The 16644-nt window shown below is 49.3% G+C and overlaps 1 protein-coding gene across 1 annotated transcript in view; it reads left to right on the top strand.

Annotated features, from left to right (window-relative positions):
- The first annotated feature begins 454 nt into the window (after positions 1 to 454).
- GOLIM4 (golgi integral membrane protein 4) overlaps positions 455 to 16644 on the top strand; it is a 71777-nt gene continuing 55587 nt past the window's right edge. Inside the window, exon 1 of the mRNA XM_058661507.1 lies at positions 455 to 1011. Coding sequence (XP_058517490.1) covers positions 825 to 1011 — 187 coding nt within the window. The 5' untranslated portion in view covers positions 455 to 824. The remainder of the gene's footprint in view (positions 1012 to 16644) is intronic.

Below are 16644 nucleotides of genomic sequence, written 5' to 3'. Positions count from 1 at the left end.
CTCACGAGCCTCACGCGGCCATCGGCCTGGAACCTTCTCCCGCCACCCCTGGCTCCCCGCCCCTCGCCCCGACCCGTCCTGAGCCGCACGTGGGCGCACCCGGGCGCCCGGCGGCCGCGTTGCCCACGGAGCCCCGGGCCGGCCCCCGCGCCGCCCGGGAAGGCGCGGTGTCGGGGTCGGACGGACAAAGGCGGCGTCCAATCGAGCCCGGCACTGCCTCTGCGAAGGGAGGGAGCGGCGGCAGGGCCCAGCCCAATGAGCTCGGAGCCCGAGTGGGACTTCCTCCCGGAATCCCGTTGGCCGGGGCAGCGGGGCCGCGGGTGACACGTAAGTGAGGCGGGAGCGTCGGGGGCCGAGCTCCGGGAGCCCCGTCCGTGCCAGCGGCCCGCCGCCCCCGCAGCCCCCCGCAGCCGGCCCGTGCCCCGCGCCCGCGCGCTCGCCGCGCCCGGGGCGGCCGCCGGGCTCTTTGTTAGCGCGCACCCTGCCCGGGGCGGCCGCCGAGGGGTGCCGGGGAGCCGCCGCTCGGGGCGGGACCTCGCGAGCCGCCGGGGCCACAGAGTGCCGCGGAGGGCCCCGGCAGCGGCGTCTGGGCTGCAGCCCCGAAGTATGCGGAGGGCCCCCGGGCGGCCCAGGGCGCCCCGCGCAAGTTTGGCGGCGTCGGAGGCTGCGCGCCCGGCCGTGCGCGGGGACTGAGGCGGCCCCGCTTTTGTGTCTCGCGCCTCCCGTGGATGCCGCGTCGGGCCAGCTCCTGCGGCGGCCACTGCTGAGGAGCCCGGCCGGGCCGAGGGGTGACGGCGGCCACGGCGCGGGGGCCCGGCGGGACCATGGGGAACGGCGTGTGCTCCCGCAAGCAGAAGCGGATCTTCCAGACGCTGCTGCTGCTGACCGTGGTCTTCGGCTTTCTCTACGGCGTGATGCTGTACTACGAGCTGCAGACGCAGCTGCGCAAAGCCGAGGCGGTGGCGCTCAAGTACCAACAGCACCAGGAGTCCCTGTCCGCCCAGTTGCAAGGTATGCCTAACGGGACGCGCGCGGCTGGGAGCCAGCTGCGCCCCGCGCCACTGGCGCCGCTGGAAAAGTGGTTTGGGGCGAGCCGTCTGCACTGCAGGTGCCACCGCTGACCTTCAGGGACATCGGGGGCGAGCTGCGCGGGGCTCCTGGCCCTCGGGAGTGTCCGGGAAGGTGGCATGCCCTTCCGCCCGCGGCCTGCTGGCGGTTCCCTTCGGACACTGGCTGGGCGTGTCGCAGGGCGTGTAGAGGCAGCTGCGCGCGGGGTGTCAGTCCCGCACCCCCAGCCCTTGTCAAAGGCCCGGCTGCAGTGCCCATGGCACAGGACTTTCCAGGGCCGTATCTGCCAGCCCACGTCCCAGGCACACGTGTTTGGGTAGCAGGGGAGAGGTGGCTCCCGGTGCCACAGGAAGTGCAGCGTTGGGCTGAGAGGCGTCGGGGGAAACCAAAGCTCTGACCACAAGTCTCAACCAAGGGCCTTGTCAGCGGAACTGAGCCTGCTGGTTTTTCACTGTGTGTGACAGGGGGTCTTTCTCCATGGTGGATGTGTCGGGTCGGTCCACACCACTTCGCTGATCATGCCCTTACAGTTATTGCGGTTGTCATACACAGCCTTCACTTCATCACAGAGCTATGTGTGGGTTTGTGTAGGTGAACACACATTCTACCCTTAGCCTTGGGACATAGAAGAGACAAACAGAATTTCTCCTTTTGCAAGACACAGCCTCAAACTGTGTGTCCTTGTGTGTGCAGTCTCATTTAATGGAACTCTCATACATGTGGTGCGTGTTTGCACGGTGAAGCAGAAGGCATAAGCATCCTATGCATACTTTTCCTAAAGCTTTTGCCTGAACTTGTGGTTTCTTTGCAACTGCTGCGGCTCTGCAGGAGCACAGCCTAGAAGCTGGAAGAGTGAACTGCGCACGGTCATTGCAGCCCACCTCGTAGCACGGCCGTGGAGCCCGGAGGGCTGTTCTGGCTGTGGGTGCACAGAAGTAGAAACAGGTGTCTGTTGTTGCTCCAGCTATTCTGCGTGTTTTAAGTAAAAAGAAAAAAAAAGGATGAGAGCAAATGATATATAGCTCATTGCTCGGTCTCATTTGTTCTTCCCAACTTAGAAGAAAGTCAAGTATTTTTAGCTCACTGAGGCCGGTGTGAATGTAAGTGGCAGGGCTTGGTTCAAATGGAAGACCTGTTTTGGTATGCCATTAGGTTCATGAAATTCCTCATTCACCTTGTTGAAATCTGCGCACAAGTAATTGCTGGTTTGAAAAGAGTAGATGTTTATTTACTAAGGACTATCAACAGCTTCCCTGGGAAGATGAGCTCAGTTAGGCCAAGGGAACATTGGCTGGCTTAGGGTACAAAATCAGAACTGGATTTGCACATGTGCAGCAGCTAGGGCCTTAGCTGAGTGGTTAGTGGGGTCTGTGCTGGGTGTGGGAGTCCCGGGGAGGGCCTTAGCTGGGTGGTTAGTGGGGTCTGTGCTGGGTGTGGGTGTCCCGAGGAGGGCCTTAGCTGTGGGTGGTTAGTGGGGTCTGTGCTGGGTGTGGGTGTCCGGGGGAGGGCCTTAGCTGTGGGTGGCTAGTGGGGTCTGTGCTGGGTGTGGGAGTCCTGGGAAGGGTCTTGCTGGGTGGTTGGTGGGGTCTGTGCTGGGTGTGGGAGTCCCGAGGAGGGCCTTAGCTGTGGGTGGTTGGTGGGGTCTGTGCTGGGTGTGGGTGTCCCGGGGAGGGCCTTAGCTGTGGGTGGTTAGTGGGGTCTGTGCTGGGTGTGGGTGTCCCGGGGAGGGCCTTAACTGTGGGTGGTTGGTGGGGTCTGTGTTGGGTGTGGGTGTCCCGAGGAGGGCCTTAGCTGTGGGTGGTTAGTGGGGTCTGTGCTGGGTGTGGGTGTCCCGGGGAGGGCCTTAGCTGTGGGTGGTTAGTGGGGTCTGTGCTGAGTGTGGGTGTCCCGAGGAGGGCCTTAGCTGTGGGTGGTTGGTGGGGTCTGTGTTGGGTGTGGGTGTCCCGAGGAGGGTCTTGCTGGGTGGTTAGTGGGGTCTGTGCTGGGTGTGGGAGTCCTGGGAAGGGTCTTGCTGGGTGGTTGGTGGGGTCTGTGCTGGGTGTGGGAGACCTGGGGAGGGTCTTGCTGGGTGGTTAGTGGGGTCTATGCTGGGTGTGGGAGTCCCGAGGAGGGTCTTGCTGGGTGGTTGGTGGGGTCTATGCTGGGTGTGGGAGTCCCGAGGAGGGTCTTGCTGGGTGGTTAGTAGGGTCTGTGCTGGGTGTGGGAGACCTGGGGAGGGTCTTGCTGGGTGGTTAGTGGGGTCTGTGCTGGGTGTGGGAGTCCTGGGAAGGGTCTTGCTGGGTGGTTAGTGGGGTCTGTGCTGGGTGTGGGAGTCCCGAGGAGGGTCTTGCTGGGTGGTTAGTGGGGTCTGTGCTGGGTGTGGGAGTCCCGAGGAGGGTCTTGCTGGGTGGTTAGTGGGGTCTGTGCTGGGTGTGGGAGTCCCGAGGAGGGTCTTGCTGGGTGGTTAGTGGGGTCTGTGCTGGGTGTGGGAGTCCCGAGGAGGGTCTTGCTGGGTGGTTAGTGGGGTCTGTGCTGGGTGTGGGTGTCCCAGAAAGGCAGGCCCTTCATTCTCCCATTCCATCCTCACCTTTGCCCAGGGCCTCACACTCCAGGAAGTGCACATGTGTATTTGGACAACAATCAAAACCCAGCTCAATCAAGGTGAAAAAGTCCATGGGTCAGCGCTTGAGGCCTCGCTGCTGTGGCTGTGCTGTTGGAAAAGCAGAGCAAACATCAGAGACAGAATACTGCCCAAGGAGTGGCGTTGCCTCAGCTGCCAGTGCTGCTGCTTGTTGACCAAGCTGTTGATTTCTGAATCATGGTCTTGACTTGAAGTATTTCATTTTGAAAACCAGAAGCAGTTTCTTATCTGCCTTAATTGAAGTTCTTTGGCAATGGTGGTGGAGGAGAAAGGTGGCAGATGGTAATACAGGATCATGGGAATGTGCATTTTTTGCTGCAGCAGGAATTGGAAAGGCTCTACTGAGCTTGAATGAGTGGCCTCAGAGTTTGCTTCTTAATTTACGTTTCTGCAAGTTCCTCTCGAATTGTGGTGCTGCAAGACTTAGGGTATGATTATGCAGGAAGTGTTTCACAAGTGGCCAGCGTTTTCTGTTACCTGTAATGAGCCGGTTTGACTTCTGCTGCCTTTCTTTTGGATTCCACGTCTGTCCCTTTAATGAACAGCTCTGGATGCAGCCTCACTTTTGCTTTCTTTTCTCCAATGACAGGTGACTTTTTTATTCTTTTGCTCAACAATGTGAAGTATTCCCTCACTGATTGAGGTTAGGTGGGATCTCTTGCTTGAGTTGGGATCTGATTTAATTATGAGTGACCTTTTAAAGGGTGAGTCCTGGGAATGCTAGAGTAGTTCTAGGAGCTGATGATTCATCCGCATTTGTTAGTGAACATGGTTAGATCATCTTTAGCTGCAGAGTTATACTGTAGTTCCTAACTAACTTACTGTAATCTCAACTGCCTTTTGTTGTGAAATAGCTTCGTAAAGGTGCTGGGAAAGTAGGGGCGCCTTCCTCCACTGCAAACAGTGTTCATTTGTCTGTGTGTTATCTGTAAGCAGCTCCCAGAGTGGCACCTTGATTTTACTGGGACCTGGGCCAGAGGTCACATGCTGGCGGGAGAGGTAGTAACAACCACCTTTGGTCACTACAGTATTGACTTAACATTTAGGCTTAAAGCAAAGCAAAACAAAATAGTCCTTTTGGCTGAGCTGTGCACCACTGTCTGTGTCTTCAGGCGGTGTTTTCCACCCTGGACTGCCTGTTAGAACACTTGCATGGCTGGCTCCCAGAGCAGTTATGTGTGGTCCTGGGGTGAAAGTGCAGCCTCAGTGGTTCTCACAGCTTTGCAGGTGGTGTCAGGGTGCTACTTGGGCTGAGAATCCAGCTCCGAGATCTGTACACTGGACCTTGAGTCTTGTGCTGAAGGCAGAGCAGTCAGTCTGCTCTGTGGTTTGCACTCTCGTTCTAGAACTTCCTGGGTGAACATGGGCCTCATTTTTCTTTCTTTCTTTTGTTAGATTTATTTAAAAGGCAAGACTTAGAGACAGAGAGGGGATCCCACCCAGGTGACATCTTCCATCTGTTGCTTCCCTTACCCAAGGCCACTACAGCCAGGCTGGGTCAGGCTGAAGCAGCAGCCTGGAGCTCTGCTGGGCTGGTCCTTGTTGGAGGCAGGGGCACAAGCACCAGGCTGCCTTCTGCTTTCCCAGATGCGTTAGTAGGAAGTTAGATCAAAAGTGGAACAGCTGGAACTCAAACCAGGGGCTCACAGGACTGGCTTGCTCTGCTAGGACCCAGCAATGGTCCTGAATCATTTAATTTCTTCTTCTTCTTTTTTTTAATAGAGTTTAGAATGATCCATTTGGGAGCTGGTTGCAAAGTAGCAAGCCAGATCTCTGCCTGTAGTGCTGGCATTCCATGTAGGTGCTGGTACTTGTCCTGGTGGCTCTGCTTCTAACCCAGCCTCCTGCTAATGGCTGGGGAATGCAGTGCAGTGTGGTCCCAGTCCAGTAAGATGATGCCGCCAGCATTCCTGGCATGCGCCTTCTCATGCAAGATCAGCTCTTCGTTTCACCAGAGTCCTGTCTGGGTTAAGGTACTGCATTTCTCTCTAGACTCAGTTTCATCATGTGTAACATTTTCAACTTGGCAGAATTATTTGTTTACAGTTAGCCACCTCTGTTTATTGAGCATCAAGGAAAGCAGCTGAGCAGGCCTAAGTCCAGTCTGTGTTACTCTGCGGAAGAGACCTTCCCGAACAATTTCAGTTTAGAGTATGATTAACCATTAACTCTCTTCCGGGTCCCAACAGTTTGGGAAAGGGCATGACTGCTGCCGCAGCACCTGTGTGCAGAAAGCTCTAGGAGAGGTAGATAGCTATTTAAATGTTTTGAAAGGCAGGTAGCTTAGAGTCCAGTAACGCGGCTTCCCTAAAGCTTAGTGGGAGTGTTGGGAGTCTTCTGGTTTTCCAAGTGGTGGACAAAAACGCCAACAAAAGGTTTAAAAAGGGTTATGCCATGGATGTCTGTATGTCAGGTAAGTATATTACACTTGTTTAAAACTGAAAAAAGAAAGCCCTCTGCTCTGGGGTGCGATTTGTCACCTGAGTGCCTGAGCGAACTGTCCTTGCAATGTGCTTGCATAACCGTTAGGTTGGCTCACCAGCCTCAGTGTGATTGGCACATCCGGTTGTGCCGGGTTTTCCTAAAAGCAAAGGTCCCTTTAGCCAAGGACTAGGCTCTTTTTAAAAATGAATAATTTGCGACAGAGGAGAGTGAGAAAGAAAAAGAGGGAGAGTGTCTTCCTGCACTGCGTCTACTGGCTCACCCCCACGCGCCCCCATGGTTAGGATAGCACCAGGCTGCACGTGGGCATGGGCTGCCATCCCAGGCCAGCCTGTGGCTGGCAGGGGCCTGGTGGCCTGCTTCCTATGAGACTGCATGTTAGCAGGGATCTGGAGGCGGGCCTGAAACTCAGGCCCCACCAGATCGGGATGCGTGTCATCCCAAGTGCCAGTGTTACCCCAGGCCAGAAGTGTGCCCGTCTCCAGTGCCCAGTGCTTGTTGTTCAGTAGGTACTTGGCAAATTGTGGGGCTACCCTTGGGCTTCTGTAGTGCAGTGATCAATGAGATGTAATGGATATGGAAGGAGGAATCAGAGTCCTTGAGTTTAATGCCTTGTTTTAACTAGGTGTGTGATCCTGGGAAGTCATTTCATATCTCTGTGACTCAGTTTCCTCATGTTTACTGATCAGGGTAATAGTGTGCATTAGGGGTTGTCAAGAGGATCTGTGGTGTTAGCTGGGTACAGGCTTGGAATGGAGAAGCTGGCTGCTATGGCAGCTCATGTCTAGCAGGGTGGTGTACATACCTCTGGCATTTAGACCATGACAAGTGATTTACATATTAGGTGCTGTCTATTAAATAGCTGTCGTCATCAAGTAGATCTTAAATTAAATGAAGATATTTCTCAAGCTTTTTTTTTCTATAGTTTGTCCCATTCAGGAAATAGGAATAATTACTGTTTTAGCAGGGTCTGTTTGTATGAAAATTAATTGCCAAAGTCAAAGATTAAAAACCTTCTAAATATGTGCTGAGCCCCTGCCATAGGGACATGTTCAGTTGGGTGTGTATGGCCCCAGCCATAGGGACGTGTTCAGTTGCGTGTGTATGGCCCCGGCCTCAGGGCCACGTTCAGTTGGGTGTGTATGGCCCCAGCCTCAGGGAAGTGTTCAATTGGGTGCGTATGGTTTGCACAAGGATCTCACAGGGAATCCTCACCTGCTACAGCGGCCCCCATGTCCATTGTCCCTCCAGAGTGGAGCATGACAAAGTTGGAATGAGAACAAATGTTAGTTCATCCCATAGGAGTTACTTGTTATCTTAGAGCTTGCATTTAACTTCCATGTTCTTGGCTTAACAAGGACAGGGCATGGGTACAAGGCTGGATTTCAGTGACTAACAGAGTGAGTGACGGGGAATGGAGGAACTGAAAAGAGACAGATGATAGACTGGATCAGAAGCAAGTTCTAGGGAGACGCCAGAAGAAGGAAAGGCAGGAGAGAGGATCTCAGCGGGAGCTTTTCAGAACATCATGGAAGACTGCCTCACATCTCATGGCCTCAAGTCACAGCAGCGAGGCAGAGTGCAGAGTGGATTTGGGCATCAGGTGCAGACTAAGTCGGCTGTGGTCAGGTGTCTTTGAGCAGTGCAGGTTGCCTCTGGACTTCATTGCCTTATGGGGATCAGGGATATTGCTGTCTGTCTTACACACTTGCATGCACTGCAAAGAATGTATCTATAGCAACCCGCACGGGCCTGGGGCATTTACTCTCATGGCCTTTGTTGCAGTTCCTGCTGCTGGGTTAGGGTTGTGCTCTCTTTTCATTATACACACCCTTTACTAGATTTGATAGGCAATAATGCCATTGGTTGTGGCCTAAGTGTGGCTTTTCAGGGCTGCCTGTCTAGCTTGGCTGAAACTTTCATGTAAGACACTCTTACTTTGTCTTTGACCCCTGTTGGGAAAGAAAGACCCTGAAAAGGCTTCATAGGGAAGCAACTAGAGTTGCTGTTTTTCATGTTGACAACCGAGTGTTCTTGTTTTGTCATTAAGGACAAAGTATTTTTGCTCCTTTTGCCAGTAAGTGTTTTGTGGCTTTTGAAACTTTGTGTAGAAGTGAAAGTTGCACATAACATAAGGTTATAGAAAAAATGATATACACTATTTTTCTGTAGAGCTACAATTACATGGAGCAAGTTGATTTTGATAAATTTTTGAGAAATTTCTGTATTAGAAGAAACTAAATGATTAATATATAGCATTTATTGGATGGGTGCCTGCGCATGTTTGGGTATGATACTAAGCATATTCCAGACAGAATGTCACCAGCAGTGAAGTAGCTTGTAATGAAACTGAAGTTAGAACCCTCCTGTTGTGGTTGGCCGTGTTTTTTTCCACAGAACACATTGCCTTCAAAGTTATTTTCCCATGTGGCATGAAAAAAGGAGTTTTAAATGAGACTGAGAATTGAACGTTACCAGTGTGGTTCTTCGTCAGGACTTTTCTAGGGTGGAGTGCGTTGTTGCTGGCCTGGGAGCTGATTGGTTGATGCTGGAGCTGATTTTAGGCAGCTCCTCAGCATCACTTCAGACCACATAATGCAACCCCTGCTTTTCTCTTTCACTGCCTTATCCCAGGCCAGGGGGAAACCCTGAGTCTGATGCTACAGTCTTTGTTAAATATGTAGTTGCTCATCTAGCTTTGCAGAGAAAGCAGGCATCATGTAGCCAGTGGTCTGCTAGCTAGAATTTAGAAATTGCTTAGTTGCATTATGTGATTTTTAAGTTTAGCAGTCCATTAATTGCCATCCATTAATGTCTTTCATTTAAAAAGTATTGGTGTGAAGTTCCTTTTCAAGCACTTGATTGTAAGGGAAAATGAGTGTTTGTGACGCATTGATCCAGCTCGCTGGTGGGTAGTAGTGCCTGCATATCTAAAGTTTAAGATGGATTAGCTGAGAAGATGTGAGAAAAAACATGGAAGTTCATGGTTAGCAAATTGTGTTCTGGGATGATTGTATCATTACTGAGGTGTCTTGAGCTAAGCCTGGAGTTATAATTTACAATAAAAGTTTAATTCATCTGCTGCCTTGTGCATGTCCGTTGATCAACACCACTTTCCTCTCTGAGCAGAAATGGGCATTGCTGCTTTTCAACGATGCTGTGTATTTCTGAATGACATTTTTGTGTTTGTTTTTATTGGCCTGTAAGCAGCGGTCTGCCCTTCACTAACAAGCCTCATGAGGTAGGCTCGCAGCCTGCAGGGGCAGGACATTCATTGCCCTCTGCAGCATGGCGCTTTAGAAAGTATTGCCTTACCTATTTTTGTATATAAAATGTCACAGTGTGATAGGTAATGAACAGAAAAGGAAGAGATGGATGTACTGTCGTACTGAGGAACAGGCAGTATAGGGCATCAGAGTGATACCATTTGCTTGCCTTTGAGAGTAAATACATAGAAATAAAACGATTGTTTTAGGAGAATGAAACATTCTGTTTTGTAGTACACATCTCATTTAAAGTACCTTTCACTGTAATTTTCGCCACAAGAAACAAGTCAATCTGTAAATCAAGGTGTTTAGGAGAACTTTGATGTTTATTGTCTTTTGACAATATGTGATTGTGTAAAATTAATAGTAGAAGCAAAAATTAAAGTTGGACATTTGAATAAAATAGTAAGTTTTACTTTAGTGAGATTTGATGTTATAAATTGACTGGCATGGTGCGGTAGCTGGCTTGAGCTCTCACCCACAGCACTGGCATCCCATTTGGGTGCCAATTCCTGTCCCGACTGCTTCACTTCTGATCCAGCCCCTCACGTGTGACTTGGCAGATCAGCAGAGGACAGCTCAAGTCCTTGGGCCCCTGCACCCATGTGGGAGACCTGAAGGAAGCTTCTGGCTCCTGGTTTCAGATCAGCTCAGCTCTGTCCATTGTGGACATTTTAGGAGTGAACCAGTGGATGGAAGACCTACTCTCTGTAAAATCTACCAACCAAATATAAAGGTATAAACGTATAGTTTTTTTTAAAAAAGTAGTCACTAAATGTGTGCTGAAATTTGCAACTCCACATTCATGGAATGTTCTTATTTTCCCAAAGGTGTTCTAGTCATTGGAAATACACGAGGCATCTGTGTCTATTCACACATGCCTTTGATTTTACTTTTCTGAAGCATGTTTCTGTAGGAGATTGGGCTGGTGAGTAGGTGGAGGATGTTTTTCTGTGATGTGTGTTCAGGCTGTCTCCCATTCAGGACCCTAGCAGTGAGGAGAGGCTCTTGATTCCCTGTCTTCCCCATTGTGCTGTTGCTCTGCGTGTCTGCCCAGTTGCTGCCAGCTGATCCCAGTCACTCTTGTTTCCTGTGGCCTTCCTGTCTCGGGGACATTCACACACTTACCTTAAGTTCCTTGTAACAGGTGACTCTGTTCTCTTTTCCAAAAACCCAAAGAGGAAAATTCACTGTGTTCCTATAGCATATTGCTAATCGACAGGGTGCTTCTTAAGGCGACAGTATCTTGTATTTTTCAGGCATGCATTTTGAACTTTTGCGTTGGCTAGGGTGCACTGGAATTTTAAAAGGATGTTGTTTCCAGCTGACATGTCACATGGGAGCCATAGTCATGAGTGGGCTGCATTGGTGCAGATGAGGCCCTTGAGCTAGTCCTCATCTGAGGGGCACACAGTCCAATCTGTTAAATAGAGGCTGAGCTTTTGCAAAGAAAATCTGCTTTCTTTTACTGCTGGCTTCAGCTACCCTTAACTGTCTACAGCAGCAGCCTGTGTGATCCATAGGGAGTGTCTTGTTGGTTCCCTTATAAGAGTGGCGTTTGGGTTTGACCCCTGTGAGAGTCCATGAACCTCCTGGAAACATGTGTCTTTTTCTAAGAAGGAAGTCATAACTTTAATTAGATTCTCAAAGCATCAGTGACCTGAAAAATGTTAAGATTCACTGCTCCAAGGTGGATTCCTTTCTGAGGTCCTTTCAAGTTCATCTTTGAGTGTTACCTCCAGTGCTCCTGTTCTGTGAACTGTTACAGCATGTTTGCAGATGGGTTTGTAATGGGATGATCAGAGCTTGCTGCTATTCCTCTAAAACCTGAACCATCCTCATTGGAGACCTAAATAGTGTTTAACAAAAGCATTCATTCCTATAATCCTAGATCACGGGGAACATATTGCAATTAGATGAGAGCTTTGTTTTCAGATTGCTTTATGTACACGGTCGTATTGGATCCTGAAAACATGCCATTATGGAGAAATGGAGCAAAGAAGATGGCCTTGATTCTTGTCTCAGTGAAAGAAGAATTTCCATGCAGACAGTTCAGGGAGCAAAGCAAGATATGAGTCAGAAATGAACATCAGTATCCAGGAGGGGATTCCAGGAGAGCAGAACAGTTCCAGAGGTCAAGTCTTTTGAGCAGTTTTTGAGCAGTTTTTGGAAAAAAAAAAGAATAGCAGCTAACAGAGGGTGTGGACAAAATCCACCAAAAGCCCAGAGTTGCAGTCCTGCTAATGATAAAACAAAAATGCCGTCAGAGGGGTGGCATGGGTGACTCCTGCTCTGTGACAAGCCAACAACTTCCTTCTAGTCTCATGAAATTCGACAGCCACAGGAGTTGGAGCAGCAGTGTTTACTTTTTTTACTTTATTTTTCTTCCTCCCTCCCTCCCTCCCTCCCTCTCTTCCTTCCTTCCTTTTTTATTCATTTTTTGTTTTATGACACAGTTTAATAGGCACTGGGGTATCGCTTCCCGCTCCCCAAGTTCCCTCCCTTCTCCTCCCCACTCTTTTCCCCTCTGGTCTTACAATGGATGCTTTTAGTGGATTTTCTCAAGTCCATCATGCTGCCACGAGGAGTTTCCCAGTAATGTAGGAGCTTATTAGCTGTATCGCTTCGAGTCAGTCCTTGTCCTGCATGCAGGAAGACATACTTCTCTGTTTCCACCTAATTCAGGTCCCGTATTAACAGCATGCTGAACTTCTAAGACTCGCTGTTCCTGTTTTAATAGCATCCCCAAGCCAGTTTCTAGCTTTGCCTCCTCTGAGGGGACCTGTTCTCTTTCATTCTACTGCTCAGGTTAGAACATTCCAGGTGGGAACTCACCTGCACTTTAAGAAGGGTCTCAGTCTGCTTCTCCTTCCCAGACCTGTCTGCGGTGGCCACAGAAGGAGCTTCGCAGGGTGGCTGCCTGCTTCAGCTCTGCTCTGCAGCTTTGCACTGCCTTGATCTGCACAGGTCTCACCTGCCCCGGGGACCTGGGCAAGCTCCTGGAGGAATCCGCCAGCAGGATCTCGGCTTCACCTTTTGCTTTTGTCTCAGGGATCTGCCCAGGATCTAGAGCGCAGGAACAGGGCAGCCCAGGGGTCTCCCCTCACCTTGGCTTCACAGGGTGGGGCTTGGAAGTTCACTACCCAGGGCATTTTTCCAGCTCTGAGATTATCCTAGCTTCCAGATGCAGAGGGCAGATCGGTCCTCTAACTAAATAGCAGGTTGGTGGAGCAGGAAGGAAAGCCCTTAGAGCCACGTTGCAGTCAGGGCTATGATTTGTTTTGGCTCATTCATTTCCCTGAAGACAGTTTTGTGGTAGTGTCTCCATGGAAAAAGAGCGGTTTTACATAGATCTCCAGGTCTCCAGTTTTGTTGACAACGTACATTCTCGCTCTTGGGGCCTGTATTGCTGTGTGTTGGATGACCGGCTGCCCATTTGGAATGGAGCAAGTGGACTTTGGGTGGCCAGAGCTCGACCCCCCACCCTGTGATGGCTCTCGCGGTCTGTGCTGGTGGCCTGGCCTCTCATAGCACCTGAGATTGGAACGCTTTGGAGCAGCCTCCGTAGTTAGCTGTTCAGAGACAGGAGTGACCTCACAGCCATGCTGTCCTGTGGGCTTGCTGCTGGTCACGCGTAGCAGTAGCCCTTACCTGCACAGCTAGTGTGACCCAGGAACTGGATCTCCACAGGTCTGGTGGGGATGTAACTGTGTGGAGAGCAGTGGAGTGCCCTCAAAACTCAAAGATAAACTTACGCCAAGTATGTGTGTTTAAAGGCAATGAAGGCAGGCTTCTGCAGAGAGCGCTGCACTGTTTACGGTCGCCTAGAAGCGCCAGCAACGCTCCGGGTGCATCAACTCATGAATGTGATTTAAAAGCAGTTATCTGTGAATGGAACTTTACGTTTGTGTATTATCAACAGGAACAATTAATTAAAAAGGATAAGCTAAAATTAGAAATTAGTGCTCATTATCTATAGACTTTTTCTGACCATGTTTGTCTGAATTATTTATATAGGGTAAGACATTTTAACAATCAGACTACGTTGTGTTTTTTTATTTTGGACTAGATATATGTTAAAATGCAGTATGAATTTTAAATAAATATAGTTTTTAAACTGAACAAAATCACTTTCATATCTAATGTAGAATTCTTTTTATAAGATTTTTAATTTTTTTATCACAAAGGTAGATATACAGAGAGGAGGAAAGGCAGAGAGGAAGATTTTCCATCCGATGATTCACTCACCAAGTGACCCCAGTGGTTGGTGCTGTGCCAATCTGAAGCCAGGAGCCAGGACTGTTCCAGTCCCCCTCCAGCTCCCTGCTTGTGGCCTGGGAGAGCAGTAGAGGATGGGTCAAAGCCTTGGGACCCTGTACCCACATGGGAACCTAGAAAATGTTCCTTGTCTCAGATAGCCTTGAGGAGTGAATAGGTAGATGGAAGATTTTTTTGTGTGTCTCTCCTTCCCTCTGTGAATCTGAATTTCCAATAAAAATAAATAAACCTTAAAAAAATTACAGTAGTCTTGGGCCTGGCGGCGTGGCCTAGCGGCTAAAGTCCTCGCCTTGAATGTGCCGGAATCCCATATGGGCGCAGGTTCTAATCCCGGCTGCTCCACTTCCCATCTAGCTCCCTCCCAGTCAAGGACGGCCCAAAGCCTTGGGACCCTGCACCTGCGTGGGAGACCCGGAAGAGGTTCCAGGTTCCCGGCTTTGGATTGGCGTGCACCGGCCGTTGCGCTCACTTGGGGAGTGAATGATCGGACGGAAGATCTTCTTTTCTGTCTCTCCTCCTCTGTATATCTGACTTTGTGATAAAAATAAATAAATCTTTAAAAAAAATTACAGTAGTCTCAGTGATTGTCACTGATTGCTTTCTGCCAAAGGTTGAAAATGCTGCCCCTCACGGGAAGGAGGCCGTGCAAAACCAAGTGTTTGAGAAGAATATAATGGAGTTACAGCAAATAGCTTATAGGTGGTTGAAGTGTAAGATTCTTTCTAGGCTAAAATGTGATTTTGTGTTTTGAGGTGGTAGTTTAATTGAATAGTAATGAAAATGAGAATTATCTGTCATACTCATCTCCAGAAGTTTGTTCATATGCATTTAAAAATTGGAGAGGCAAAGATACACACATGCACACACACGCACGGACACACATGGACACACGGACACATGGACACACACACGCACACTCACACACACGGACACACGGACACACAGACACATGGAGGTGGGGGAGAGGAGGGGAGCCCACGGGGCATGCTCTCTCATGTGCTAGCTCACTTCCTGAATGTCTGAGGCCAGTCTAGATCTCACACGTGAGTGCTTAGGACCAAGCTGCTGGAGCTCTTACCTGCTCCCCTAGACCCTGCATGAGCAGGGAGGCTCTATTCAGAAACAGCGAGGAAGGAAGTGTGGGCGCTCATCCATGGGGTGCAGGTATTCCAACAGGTGGCTTTAGTGCTGTCCCAAACACCTGACCCTTGAATTGTGCTTCACCAGAAAGTTTTGCATTGTTACATAGTGACAAAAGGAAAAAAAAGAAAAAAATGACTTGCTCAAGTTGGTCAATAAACCTGTAATTAATTTTCTAACGTGTAACACTTGAACATGTTAAGCTAACAATTGCCAGTACACAGTTATGGCATTTTTATAAATACTAACTTGAAGGAGAGTAAGAAAAAGAAAAATTAATTTCTACTCATTGTTTGGCCAGGCCAAAGCCACAAGCTGAAAACTGCATCTGTGCCTCACCCGCAGGGGCGTGGGTCCCAGGGTGTGGGACACCTGCTGCCTCCTCGGCACAGTAGCTAGGAGGTGCATCAGGAGTGGAGCACCTGGAATCTGGCATGCTCAGCACAAAAGCTGCAACTCTGCTGGTTGTGCCAAAGCTCTGGCTAAAGGACGATAACAGTTACCAACACACCGCTCTAACAAACATGTGTCTAACTCAAAACTTTAAAGTGTCATAAGTTACCTAGCAGTAAAGGAAAAGATCCTCTTGAGAAAAAAATACTATTGCATGAAACCTCATTAATTGACAGAGTATTTATATTTAGAAGTAATAAGTTATGCTAAGTGATGTATTTTTAGTTCACGGTTTCACAGATTCGCACTGATTGCTCCTTCAGCAACACTTAGTGCACATATACCCTGTACAGTCCACACGGAAGCCTCAAACTCCCCTTGCCCCAGATTGTATCATGACTGTATCAGGAGGAGTCTGTTGCTTTCAGTTAACTTGGAGGATTGCTTGGCAACTTGTAGAGACAGTTGAAGTTACAACATTGTAACAGATTTTTATAGAATATATTATAGCTTATTTTTGGAATTATACTCCAGGTTAAGAGATGTTTTGTGACTTTTTATTTGAAAATTCTTTATTGAAAAGGTGTTGATTCTGTTTTTTTATAAGACAGAGAGGAAAAGTACTTACCGGTTTAGGATAGATTTATCAAGACTGTGTGGTTTTGCTGCAGTCGGTGTTATATGAGCAGCTAAACAAAGAAAGAGCAAGTCAGTGCCTTAGTGTTGACCATCTGAGCCTCTCAGTCTTGCTGACTGGCAGTAGCACACTTAGAAAAACAAACATAGTAACCCTCACGGCTTTGCAGAGTGCCTGAGGTTCACAGGGTCACATTTGGACTTGGTAGGTCTGAGTTGTCTGAATGGACACCAGGACTTGGGTCAGTTTCAGCTCCACAGACCTCTGTCCTGTGAGCTGGACGGGAAGACTGGCATATTCCTGGTGGTGCCCCTTCCAGGGAGACACACTGGACCAGAGAGGAAAGGCATTAACACTGGAGAAGTGGCACACTGGCTCCTGTGTGCATGCTCGGTGAGCCAAGTCACACACACACCCACCATTGATGGGCTGGCAAAGGCTGCTCCACCCAGCACAATGAGGACTAAATGAATGTGTGGCAGGATGTAGATGTATATAATTCCAGTAGTGCCAGGTGGAGGATTTGGAATTGTCACACCCTATGCCACAGTCAGTTTGTATATAGGTAAAGTGTGTGAGCTAAGAGTAAAGAACTATTTCACAGTGACTTTATGTAGACTTTTAAAATGTTTAAATCAAGCAGCGTAATTTAGTCATGTGTCTATTTCTAGGTAAAGTGTATGAGTTTATAATGAATAAACACAGAGCATCAATTCTGGACAAAATGCAGTACATTAATATGTTCTTCTGTTCAACATAGTTCTCCTGTGGAAACTGAAGCAGTTACTGTCCGTCCCTCT

The sequence above is a fragment of the Ochotona princeps genome, chromosome 3 (assembly GCF_030435755.1).
Source record: "Ochotona princeps isolate mOchPri1 chromosome 3, mOchPri1.hap1, whole genome shotgun sequence".
In the NCBI taxonomy this organism is placed as follows: domain Eukaryota; kingdom Metazoa; phylum Chordata; class Mammalia; order Lagomorpha; family Ochotonidae; genus Ochotona; species Ochotona princeps.
The sequence above is the reverse complement of the archived record's forward strand: the minus strand, read 5'-3'. Positions and strand labels throughout refer to the sequence as shown.